Source organism: Biomphalaria glabrata, chromosome 10, assembly GCF_947242115.1.
Source record: "Biomphalaria glabrata chromosome 10, xgBioGlab47.1, whole genome shotgun sequence".
NCBI classification, from domain to species: Eukaryota; Metazoa; Mollusca; class Gastropoda; family Planorbidae; genus Biomphalaria; species Biomphalaria glabrata.
The window spans coordinates 23,526,441-23,540,160 of NC_074720.1; the positions used below are offsets into that span (position 1 = coordinate 23,526,441).

At 32.6% G+C, this 13,720-nt stretch overlaps 1 protein-coding gene across 5 annotated transcripts in view; it reads right to left on the reverse strand.

Annotated features, from left to right (window-relative positions):
* Positions 1-1,340: 1,340 nt before the first annotated feature.
* Positions 1,341-13,720, reverse strand: part of LOC106074609 (inactive phospholipase C-like protein 2) — a 118,195-nt gene continuing 105,815 nt past the window's right edge. For 4 of the 5 annotated variants that reach the window (XM_056043283.1, XM_056043285.1, XM_056043286.1 and 1 more), the window contains 10 exons: positions 13,520-13,666; positions 12,650-12,747; positions 12,409-12,510; positions 10,708-10,893; positions 10,460-10,528; positions 9,859-9,912; positions 9,680-9,772; positions 8,241-8,336; positions 7,707-7,806; positions 1,341-5,692 (listed from right to left, as the gene is read on the reverse strand). In XM_056043283.1, coding sequence (XP_055899258.1) covers positions 7,708-7,806; positions 8,241-8,336; positions 9,680-9,772; positions 9,859-9,912; positions 10,460-10,528; positions 10,708-10,893; positions 12,409-12,510; positions 12,650-12,747; positions 13,520-13,666 — 944 coding nt within the window. In that variant the 3' untranslated portion in view covers positions 1,341-5,692; position 7,707. The remainder of the gene's footprint in view (positions 5,693-7,706; positions 7,807-8,240; positions 8,337-9,679; positions 9,773-9,858; positions 9,913-10,459; positions 10,529-10,707; positions 10,894-12,408; positions 12,511-12,649; positions 12,748-13,519; positions 13,667-13,720) is intronic. The other variant, XM_056043284.1, reaches the window with a different exon arrangement.

Genomic DNA, 13,720 nt, shown 5'->3' on the forward strand with positions numbered 1-13,720 from the left:
AACACACTCGGACCTAATGAACTTGTGGCACAGCAAACACACTTGGACCTAATGAACTGGTGGCACAGCAAACACACTTGGACCTAATGAACTTGTGGCACAGCAAACACACTTGGACCTAATGAACTGGTGGCACAGCAAACAGACTCAGACCTAATGAACTTGTGGCATAGCAAACACACTCAGACCTAATGAACTTGTGGCACAGCAAACACACTCAGACCTAATGAACTTGTGGCATAGCAAACACACTTGGACCCACTGAACTGGTGGCACATCAAACACACTTGGACCTAATGAACTTGTGGCACAGCAAACACACTTGGACCTAATGAACTGGTGGCACAGCAAACAGACTCAGACCTAATGAACTTGTGGCATAGCAAACACACTCAGACCTAATGAACTTGTGGCACAGCAAACACACTTGGACCTAATGAACTGGTGGCACAGCAAACACACTTGGACCTAATGAACTTGTGGCACAGCAAACACACTCGGACCTAATGAACTTGTGGCACAGCAAACACACTTGGACCTAATGAACTTGTGGCACAGCAAACACACTTGGACCTAATGAACTTGTGGCACAGCAAACACACTCGGACCTAATGAACTTGTGGCACAGCAAACACACTCAGACCTAATGAACTTGTGGCACAGCAAACACACTTGGACCCAATGAACTTGTGGCACAGCAAACACACTTGGACCTAATGAACTTGTGGCACAGCAAACACACTCGGACCTTATGAACTTGTGGCACAGCAAACACACTCGGACCTTAAAAACTTGTGGCACAGCACTTGGACAGTCTTGTTTTTTAAAACCAACTGCACACTTTTAATAACATGACAATTTTACATTACTGGCGAAAATTAGTCATCAAATAGTTTATTTCAACATTTTTTCCTGAAGCAGTTCTAGGCAAACACTATGCAAAGTAGGAAATGGAGAAGTTATTGCCTACTTCGCCTGAAAGCATCAGGCATTCGTACTTTATTGGTAACATACATTTCCTGTGATTATGATCAGAAAGCAAAGTCTGTCTGTCGCCTTTGTTCCAGCGCATGTTGTGTTCCAGTTTTCTGCCGACTTGAAAAGTAGACTACATGCACTATTTAAATTTGATTTTATCTACAAGCTTGAAAATGACTATTTTGGCAGAATAAGAACGGCTAATTTAAAATGACAAAATGACAAGGAAGGAATTATATGGAGCTCAATCAGAACGTGTATTAGGATGGATCACCTTTTGTTTTGAGAAGCTATGACAAAAATTATTTTAAAAAGACATGGTCCGATGTTACCAACTGTTTGAGATTGACGAGTCCAACACAAAAAGTTTTGTAGTGTTTTATTTCCGAGTGTTGAGAACATTATGGAACAGAGAGAGATCTAGATCTAAATAGCATGTCTGAAACACTGACAACAGATGAGACAGACAATATCACACCATTAGATTTGAGTACACTAGCTAACTAACCATGAAAAGATGGATTCCAGAATCACATCAACTGAAGTGTTGCTATGGTGACAACAGCAGTGAGTCTAACATCACTGACTTATAAAAAGTGATAAATATATTAATTAATGGAAGGTCATTGCTAAAAGTATGTAAGCTAAAAATTCAAGTCATTGTATATACCGGTATAATAAATTAAATAGTAAAATAAAATAAAAATTGTCGAATATATCTAATTAACAATAAAACGTGGAGTTAGTGAACATTTAGGAAATTAATTAAAAAGAAAAAAATTTGTGCACAAATCAATGTCCACTGAACCTAAGAGAAACAAATATTGCCATGGCAATACAAACATCTCTGTACATAGCAATACATCTATTCAATACATCATTGAGTTTTGGAAGAGCATTAAATAAAACAGACTTTTGTATACCTTGAACTGAGTTCCCTGTACAACTAACAAATACATTCAATGTTTATTGCTCAATATGTGAAGCAGTTCTAACCTGACCAAAAACAACTAAGCTGAGCAATGTAGACAACAAATGATAACGTGAATAAACAAATATTGAGCAGAGTGTCCAGCACAAAGTTTGGAGACATTAGTTTGACACTGGTCAGATTCCAAAACATGTCAAAAAGATAGGACTGCTCAAATAAAAAGAAACACTACAGTTCTAACAAGTGATTTGATTGAAACAATGAACAAAAGGGAAGAACAAACCAGGTTCTGAATCAATCAGTGTGTTGACATTAAACATGCATTCATTTCAAACATTAGAAAAGTAATGAACCATATGTTAATTGAAACTGAGTTTCAGTACAAAATAATGGTATCTAACTCTATTTACACATACAAACATTGAAACCAAACAAACCTATCAAACAAACCTAAAATGTTCAAAGACGTTTTTGTTTTAATGAAATGAAACAGCAATCACTATTTTATTTTAAAATATGTGCTACCTATTACTAACAACCTTGACCTTTTATTAATTTTTCAGAAAGGCTAAAAACATTGCTTCATGGGGAACAGTTAGCTCTATCCCAAAGGAACTTAATATATAGTCCATTTAGGCACAGAGCCATCACCAGGAGCCATATACAACTCTAAGACCACTGGGAAGGATTTCCTCCAATGATCTGGAATGAGGAAGTCATACATGCATGCACACACACACACTGTCTCCACTAGCATTGTTGTTTAGTTATGTTTAGTCTGTATTTTAATTGTAGTCTACCACTTTCGAAATTAGGACTCTTATCAGTTCATAGTTCACACCTAGTTACAATGTTTCTCTTGAAGCAGACTTCTCACATTCCCAAAAGATACATGAAAATTGTATGAATTGTCTTAAATGAGCCTATCATGAAGTTCAATTGATACCGTATAAGATCTTCTATTAAGCTCAAGTTCTGTTTACAAGAAATGCTACTTACATTTCATGCAAAAAAGAAAAAGTCATTCTAAATGTGTTTACTTTGGAGGTGTATGAAGTATATACACTATACAATTGTGTACAATTTAATGTAGAGATTTTAAAAAATATGGAATCATTTGCCAGTGTTATTAATGACTATTCCTTTTTAAAAGGAAAATAAATCATTTGTGAATACTGCTATTGGTACCAGGAAATGAAAATTGCTCACATTTTTTTGTTTACTTATGTATGCTTTTGACTATACATTTTATTTTCAGGTGAACATGAACTATTTGGTTTCAATTCATTTGAATGACCAGAAAAGTAAAATGAGCATACATCAACCCAAAGAGTTGAAAAATGAAAACAACAGATCACAATTTACAAAAGAAACCCAAAAATAAGACATTGCTTAAATAAAATATTACATATCATAATGTATATATGGCACTAATGTTATAATATTATGTGCCACCATAAAATGAAAGCAATTAGGGGTCTATTTGATTTTTAAAAAAAATTTATACAGCTAGATGGATGATCATTTAAATGATCAAAAGACTGTAAATATCTTAAACTTAAGAATTAATGTAAATATCTCAAACCTCAGAATTAATGTAAATATCTTAAACCTTAGAATTAATATCCTATAGCATGACACATTTTCATTAGTAGGTGGATTAGCATTTTCATCTGCTTTACAGAAAACCTTGATTTTAAAAAGCATATAATAATTTGAGTGCAATATTGAACACTGTAGAATGAGAATAAAGCATCAGGAAATCATAAAAGTGTCCTTGACAGTGTTTAGTTGTCTAATTATTTCTAAATTGCTCCAAATCTTCTTCTGTTCATTTTGGTGGTACAACATTGTCCATCCCAGTCAAATGTCTTCATATCACTGTTTCTATCTGAATGTATTGCTTCCAGAATGTAAACTTATCTGAACAAGAATATCAACTTATCTGAACAAGAATGTCAACTTATCTCACCAAGAATGTCAACTTATCTGACCAAGAATGTCAGCTTTATCTGACCAAGAATGTCAGCTTATCTGAACAAGAATGTCAACTTATCTGACCAAGAATGTCAACTTATCTGACCAAGAATGTCAGCTTAAAATGACCAAAAATGTCAGCTTATCTGACCAAGAATGTCAGTTTATCTGAACAAGAATGTCAACTTATCTGACCAAGAATGTCAGCTTTATCTGACCAAGAATGTCAACTTAATCTGACCCAGAATGTCAGCTTAATCTGACCAAAAATGTCAGCTTAAAATGACCAAAAATGTCAGCTTATCTGATCAAGAATGTCAGCTTATCTGAACAAGAATGTCAACTTATCTGACCAAGAATGTCAGCTTTATCTGACCCAGAATGTCAGCTTAATCTGACCAAAAATGTCAGCTTAATCTGACCAAAAATGTCAGCTTATCTGACCAAGAATGTCAACTTATCTGACCAAGAATGTCAACTTATCTGACCAAGAATGTCAACTTTTCTGACCAAGAATGTCAAGTTATCTGACCAAGAATGTCAGCTTATCTGAACAAGAATGTCAACTTATCTGACCAAGAATGTCAACTTATCTGACCAAGAATGTCAGCTTAAAATGACCAAAAATGTCAGCTTATCTGACCAAGAATGTAAGTTTATCTGAACAAGAATGTCAACTTATCTGACCAAGAATGTCAACTTATCTGACCAAGAATGTCAGCTTTATCTGACCAAGAATGTCAGCTTAATCTGACCCAGAATGTCAGCTTAATCTGACCAAAAATGTCAGCTTAAAATGACCAAAAATGTCAGCTTATCTGATCAAGAATGTCAGCTTATCTGAACAAGAATGTCAACTTATCTGACCAAGAATGTCAGCTTTATCTGACCCAGAATGTCAGCTTAATCTGACCAAAAATGTCAGCTTATTCTGACCAAAAATGTCAGCTTATCTGACCAAGAATGTCAACTTATCTGACCAAGAATGTCAACTTTTCTGACCAAGAATGTCAAGTTATCTGACCAAGAATGTCAACTTATCTGACCAAGAATGTCAACTTATCTGACCAAGAATGTCAACTTATCTGACCAAGAATGTCAACTTATCTGACCAATCCAAATGTTAACAAAGAGTAGAAGACAAACTAAGGATGCAAATCTCTTTAAATACTGAAGTCTGATGGGGAAAGTTATTGAATCAAAGTTAAGAAATGTTGACTATGAACTAACTAACTTTACACTTTGACAACATAAATACTTAATGACTCATTACAAAAACTTGAGTGGTTTATTCAGAAGTTTTAAAACAAAAATCTGAATAGAAAACAACAAAACAAAATTATGTCTGTGTATATGGTCCACAGAGTTTTTGTTTTGATTGTATAAATCGCACACTACTCTTGTAGACTTTCAGTTCCAGTGTATAATACCACTTATATGTATAGTCCACAAAGCTTAAGTTCAATTCAATAAATAAAAGTGCACAGTGGATCAATATTTTTCTAGAAAATTATAATGAAACTGTACACAAAGATGCTTCAATACTTACATAGTAATATCAACTGAATATAATAGTGAACAAAACAAAAGGTTGGATTGTAATGAACACATCCTAAAAGAGATCAATTCAATAGAATGAAGAGGTGAGTAACAAGTCATATTTATTTTTAAAAGCTGGTGAAAACTATCCTAACAATGGACAGAGTGACAAAATGGTAGATGGTTTAATAACAAAGTCACTTCCTTTTAGTTGGTATTGCTTTTCTCTTCCTTCCAAGGTCCTGTATATCCTTGGGCCAGCTCTTCCTAGGAAAAGAATGGTAACATAGAATCAATTATTTTTTTATTCATACATACAAATGACATGAAACTATTCATTTTATTATTTCTTATCAATCTGATTGCTTATCTACAATCAATGCAACATTGTGAAGTTTCTGGTAGAGAGATTCTTTGACATGATGTAGATGTTTATAGTCTGCAGTTTGTTGTAATGATCATTATGGTATTTCGACAATCAAAACTATCTCATCTTTCTAAGTTATTCGTTACATGTACCATGCATTGTTTTTTGTTAACAATTATGTTTCTGTTAGATATTTAAGGAGTTTTAGTACATATTTGATATTTTGATATTTCCTGTAAACTTTATAACATATCTAAGAGGACTGTACATCATGATGTTTCCTGTAAAATGTGTAACATATTTTAATAGATTGTATATCATGATATTTCTTGCTAAGTTGTTTAACTTATCTAAGAAGATTGTGCATTAGAATTTACAACAATTCTGGATTGGGCTGGGGGGGGGGGGGAGAGATTAAAAAACAACTAGGGATTTGTATATCATTCGATATCAAAACCTATTCCTAACAATGTCAAAAGAATAATGTTTAGTGACTGCTCAAAAGAATTTTCAATTTCATGAATTTTTAAATTAATTAAATTGTGTGTCCTTGGTATCAAAATGAAATAAAGAAAGTCAAGACAAAGTGCAGTCAAAACTACATTTGGAATAGAACAAATCTTGTCAACATGAAAACTCTATAGGGCTAGGAATTGAACAGGATATTTTCCATAGAACCAGACAAGAAAAAGAAAAAAAAAATGCAGAAAAAAAAAGGAATGAACCTGAAAATTTGCACCATTTAGAAGACAGTATAAAGAATAGATGACATTGTCAACAATATTTGGAACAACATGCTAGTCAGGATACAAAGACAAAAGTCTTATTAGGAAAAAAAAGTAGCACTGCCACTAAAATCAGGTGGTCCATTGATATCCCAATCATAATACATTAATTACACCAAAGTGTATTGCACTGTTATGTTTTATCACATATCTGGATCACAAAAACTTTGGGCATGAAATAATTTGATGAAATGGCATTGTGTACAAAGATGAAGATCCCCCAAGAATCGACCAAATACTAAAGCACTGCTTTGTCAGACATGTTAAAATCAAAATATTAAAACTGGAAAGTGAAAAAGTTTTACAGCTAACACAAGACATATTCTTGATAGGGTTCAGCTTCATTTTTCACATTTTCAAGACCTCAATTTTAGATATTTAGTTGAGTCAAAGACTGACTAATCATAGCATTCTTCATAAGAAAACCTCTAGGCTTACAATAAATGACTAGAAACATTCTAAAATGATTGTGCTGTGAAAAGTCAATAAAAAAGTTTTTTAAAAAGTCAATAAACTCAACTATAATTATTCAATTTAAAACTTCAGTGAAATTAAACATTTTTCTCTTTTTTTTTTCTTTCCCAAATGTTTTATTTCTTGAGCTGTCACTAAAACTTATTCATAATTTTATAACAAAGATTTACTGACACCACAAATTTAGATGGTAACATAAAAAAAAAATAAATGAAACATCACAATGTTTCTAGTAGAGAGAATAAAAGTTTGTCTAGATCGTACATCACAATGTTTTTTTTTTAAATATATTTTTTTAAAGATTTTTGTGAGGATATTTTGCAAAAAGAAATTTTATTTTTGCTTAAAGTGTTTTTCAGTATACTGTTATCCACATTTCCTACATTTAGCACAGCCCAAGTTTATTTTGCACAAAAACTTGGAGCTCTCATCAGAATTAAAGCCTGCAATTATCTGTTCAAAAGCTATGGATTTGATATTGCCAAGCTATCAGGTCTTAACAATCAGATATTTAAAAGCGAGAATATTGTAAATCGTGAGACTTCCTTCAAATGAATATTTTTAAAATTCTGTTCATTCCTCTAGTTAGAAATGTTAATCATCATGTCTTTCTTTTAGAAGTTTGATTTTACTCCAGTCTCTTATTATTTCTTACATCAGGATGTTTCCTCAAGTTGACATTTGTCTTCCTGCTCCAACACAGGTGTATTACTATCATCTTTAGCAAGACCTGTTGTAATGGCCACCTCTTTGATCTGTAATAGAAAATATTTACTATTTCAAAGTTTCATTTATTTTATCTACTACCATAAAATTACTCCAAAAAATCAATACACTGGTTCAACAAACCTGAAGCAGTGATTGTTCTATTTTTCTCATTAATAATTATTCCATGAAATCACAAGAACAAAATTCCTCGAAACAAGTGGATGGGAGATAAATTTTTTATCCTTCTAGTGTGCTTCACAAACCTTTTCCCTCAGAAAAGTTGTTTGTGAAGTAAAGCAGCTGAGACACCTGCTAGTATGTCAAGTATATTTCTTCTCTAATCCCATTTTCAGCATTAGTCACAAATTAATGAAATTTCTGTACCATTGTCAGTATATCTAAATCAATTGTGAACATCAGCTGACTTAAAAAATAAACTAAATAAATGTTTGAACAATGATAACAACAAAATGTAACAAACCTGTCGCAGATACTCCTGACAATCTTTCTTAGCTTGAATTACAAGGTCAGCCTGCCCTTTTAGGACTCTAATATTCCAAGCAAAATTTTCAGTTGCCTAGAGGAAAATATAACATTTAGAGAAAAGAAAAAAATTGATTTTCTCAGTTTGAATGGAAATGATTAGAAGTTTTTTGTCAAATTCTTATACCATTACTGGTACTAATTCAATAGTTTTGTTATTATAAGCAATAACAATAGATCATTTAAAAGAAAAATATTTAGAAAATAGAAGAACCAAATCAATTTATCTTTTTTTTTTCTTTTAAAACACTTTTTTGTTGTTGAACTATCTATTAGAAAGAAAAGAATGACATGTAAAAGTACTAAAAAGTACTAAACAACAAGGTTTGTGGAAACACAAACTCAAACTCAGCCCCCGAAATGGTCCGCTCAAGCAGGTAAAAAGAATATCAGATACTATGAACTATAAAAAGAAGAGACGTGCTGTTGTATTTGACTAAATACTTGATACCACTGGATATAGAGATTTATTCATGTTATTATTATTACATTGTTAATATTCATATGTATTCAATAAGCTGATAGTTATGAAAATATAGTTAAATCTTAGGTGTCACTTACAAAGACTGCATCACGAATAAAGAGATTAGAAACAGGATTAATACAACAAATGGACCCTACGATGACATAACCACTGTCAAAAAACAAAAACTCAAACTCAGGGAAGAAGATGAAGAGGAAGACAGAGAAAGCAAAAGGTGAAGGTGAAGTTAAATGTGAACCTGGCCTAAATGATGATATTGAATGATTATCTAATTGATTAATTGTTTTGTAAAGGTCCGATCTCTCATTCAAAGCCTCAACAAATATTACTATTCCCTAGAGTAAAAACTTTTCCCTTTAGTTGTTTTTAATTTATATTCCACTTATATGTATATTAAATAGACTTTTTCTCTTTAAATAGAAAAGTAAACATTTTTTTTGTAAATTAAGGTAGTTAGTATGACAGAAATTACTTAATTTAGTAATGCAATAAAAAATTTTTTTTTAACAAAAAGTCTACAACTGTTTGTATAAATGTGTTAAAATATGGTAAATAATCATCTCCCTTACTAAATTGTCTCCCTGTTTCTAACTATTAGTAGTGAATAGTGGTATTTTTATGAAAAAACTGCTTGCATATTTGATTTTATAAATTAAATTTTTCGCTTTCAGGAAAGAAAAAAAGCAGCTGTTGCATCAAAACTCTGAAAAGTCTAAAATATCATGATGTCGGATTTTCGATATCTTTTCTAGTTTATGAGATCCAAATGGGATGGATGGATGAACAGACAGATAGACCATACAAAACTAATAGCGGCTATTCCCCTAATAAAATGAGATAGATGAAGAATCCCTTCAAGCATTAAGACTAGACAACTTAAGAAACAAACTGACCTTAGATAACTTTTTCCCTTTCAGCCCAGTTTGTTGACACACATTGTCCAAATCTTCATGCCATTCAAGACCAGATTTCTGACAGTTAAAAAGCTAATGATAAAAACAGAGAATGCTGGAATAAGCTGAATGTTTGCAGGGGTTAAAATGACACTTAACTTGTCTTTGAATCAACTTACCTTATCATAGATGATGTCAGCATTTTCTAGTACATTCTTGCATTCATTTATTAACTAAATGGATAAATAAAAAAAAAATGTTCTGAGATGCTTGAAAACTATTGTAAAAAAAATGTTCTGAGATGCTTGAAAACTATAGTTAAGGAAGTGATAATTGTGGCTATTTCTTGTGGTGCCATACAAGTAACTGCTGTTGATTGGCCTAACAATGAGAACAAACATTATTTCTTTTGAGAACACATGTTGTAATAATAAAAACTACTCATTAGCATTGACACACAATAGAAAGAATACAAAGTACTAGAAATTAATAAAGGGAAAATAATTCCTTGCTTAAGTAATATTAATCCTAGATGAAACAGAATATGAGCTAATTAGCTTATGATTTCAATAGGATAATATGCTGTATGATCCCAATAGAAAATTTGTTTTACAATTATGTATTTTACACAACTCAAACATCACTTAATATTGAAAAAAAGATTTTTGATGATTTATTTATATATAAACCTAAACTTAAATACATGTTAGTGCCTCGTTCTGCAACAACAACAGAAATATTTTTTATTAAGATTCTAACACTTTGAGAAAAGTAACTTACATCATCAAAAGATGAAAGTGATTTTTTAAATATTTCTGGAACAGTTCCATGTGCCTCCAAATGTGGAAACTACAATGAGATAATGATTGATTCAATCATTAAATACATCCATTTAAAAGAGCATTACAACAAGTGCTATAGCAACGCTATAATATCATAAGTTAATGTTAGATAAATGTAGACCACTAAAGTATTTGCATTTATTTATCAAATGTTATAAAGCTGCCTATAACTTGTGTGACCATTACCTCCCCTTTTAATGTGTATGACAATGTGACAGACTCCCCTGAGTTAGCTATCCTTGAAGATAGCAGCCGTATACATTGCTTCAAGTTGGCTATAGGAGCTAAACAACAAGCATCTTTAAAGGTGGACAAAGCAAAGTGAAGGTTTTCACGAAGGTCACTTCCATCTCGGAGAGGTTGAGCAGCAGTCTGTGGGATATAAATATAACAGATTACACATGGACACAAATCAGTGCCCTGTGTGATATAAACATTACAGATTACACATGGACACAGTCAGTGCCCTGTGTGATATAAACATTACAGATTACACATGGACACAGTCAGTGCCCTGTGTGATATAAACATAACAGATTACACATGGACACAGTCAGTGCCCTGTGTGATATAAACATTACAGATTACACATGGACACAGTCAGTGCCCTGTGTGATATAAACATAACAGATTACACATGGACACAGTCAGTGCCCTGTGTGATATAAACATTACAGATTACACATGGACACAGTCAGTGCCCTGTGTGATATAAACATTACAGATTACACATGGACACAGTCAGTGCCCTGTGTGATATAAACATAACAGATTACACATGGACACAGTCAGTGCCCTGTGTGATATAAACATAACAGATTACACATGGACACAGTCAGTGCCCTGTGTGATATAAACATAACAGATTACACATGGACACAGTCAGTGCCCTGTGTGATATAAACATAACAGATTACACATGGACACGAATCAGTGCCCTGTGTGATATAAAAATAACAGATTACACATGGACATGAATCAGTGCCCTATGTGATATAAACATAACAGATTACATACGGACACAAGCCCTGTGTGATATAAATATAACAGATTACACATGGACACAAATCAGTGCCCTGTGTGATATAAACATAACAGATTACACATGGACACAGTCAGTGCCCTGTGTGATATAAACATAACAGATTACACATGGACACAGTCAGTGCCCTGTGTGATATAAAAATAACAGATTACACATGGACACGAATCAGTGCCCTGTGTGATATAAAAATAACAGATTACACATGGACACGAATCAGTGCCCTGTGTGATATAAAAATAACAGATTACACATGGACACGAATCAGTGCCCTGTGTGATATAAACATAACAGATTACACATGGACACAGTTAGTGCCCTGTGTAATATAAACATAACAGATTACATACGGACACAAGCCCTGTGTGATATAAATATAACAGATTACACATGGACATGAATCAGTGCTCTGTGTGATATAAACATAACAGATTACACATGGACATGAATCAGTGCCCTGTGTGATATAAACATAACAGATTACACATGGACACAACCATATTACACATGGACATGAATCAGTGCCCTGTGTGATAGAAACATAACAGATTACACATGGACATGAATCAGTGCCCTGTGTGATAGAAACATAACAGATTACACATGGACATGAATCAGTGCCCTGTGTGATATAAACATAACATGATGTGTGGACACAGTCAGTGACCTGTGTAATATAAACATAACTGTTTACATACGGACACAAGTCAGTGCCCTTTGTGATATAAACATAACATGATGTGTGGACACGAGTCAGTGCCCTGTGTGATATAAACAGATTACATATAGACAGGATTCAGTGCAATCAGACAATTAGTTAAAAAAAAACATGGCTGTATATTTACCTTAAATGTCTCATCAATACTTTTGACTCCAACTGTTTTCATTCCAATTGACTCACGTGACCTCTTACTTTTTTTAACTGCTAGTCCTCTTTTATTCACTTTCTGCCATTAAGATCAAAATAAATTAGGTCACCTGTATACTAAATACAAAGTAACTTTGTAAACATAGTACATACTAGCCACAGTCCCCCCCTTCCAACCTTCTCAATGGAATTTGTTAGAAATGGTGACAATCACTCACCCCACCTCCTCTTTTATTAGTGATAGCAACATGAAGAAACAATGTACAATTCTCCATGGGACTGCCTGTGTTGGATAACAGCTGAATGTGACGATACCCTGAGAATGACATAAATGTGAACATGAATTTGTACTTCAAATAAAATCTGATATTGTCCACCTGACATTGTCATTCAAGTCTAGCATGACATTCTCAAGCATGACATTCTCAAACCATTTTAACATTACATTTACTTTCCACTTTAGCATAACAAAAGTTGAACATGATATTCAGCAGATCAAACATTAAGTTGTCAAGAAAGAAATTATGTCATGAAATCCTGCACAATTGACATGAAGAAACAAGCAATTTGTTATCTCTAATTTAGCACACTTAAAGCCATGTTGGTGAATTGCTTTTATAAAATGCAATAAGCATTGGATGTATTTTCCAATGTACTCCTCACTACATAGAATGTATTTCTGATCAAACCAATATATCTTAACATAAACAGTAGAATGATTGGAGAAACCCAGTCCAAAATAAAATACTTTAGAAATATAGTACCGGTAGTCTATTCAAGCATAACATTAGGTATTTTGTAATTCTGTCTAGATTGCTTAGCTTTTACAAATAATTAATTCAATGTATATATCTAACCTAGCTTTACATAAATTATTAATTAATTATAAATTATTAATTAATAAATAAATAAATTATTAATTAAATGCATCTATCTAGCCTAGTTAAATTGTTAATTAAATGTATCTATCTAGCCTAGTTTTGTATAAATTATTAATTAAATGTTATTTCTCTAGCCTCGGATTACATAAATTATTCATTAATTTGATCTATCTAGTATTTCTTCACATAAATTAGGACAATTATTACCTGTCTGCATACATTCAAATGGTATTGTATACTGTCCAATAAATTCATCGCCTATATAGTCATCATCTAGGACTGCAAATCTGACCAAGGCTACTTCAGGCAAATTGATTTGGAATTCAAAGCTTTCATCAAATATTGGATTATAGCCTGATATTATAGAAAATTAAATCAAATACAATTAATAAAAGCCAAGATTATTCA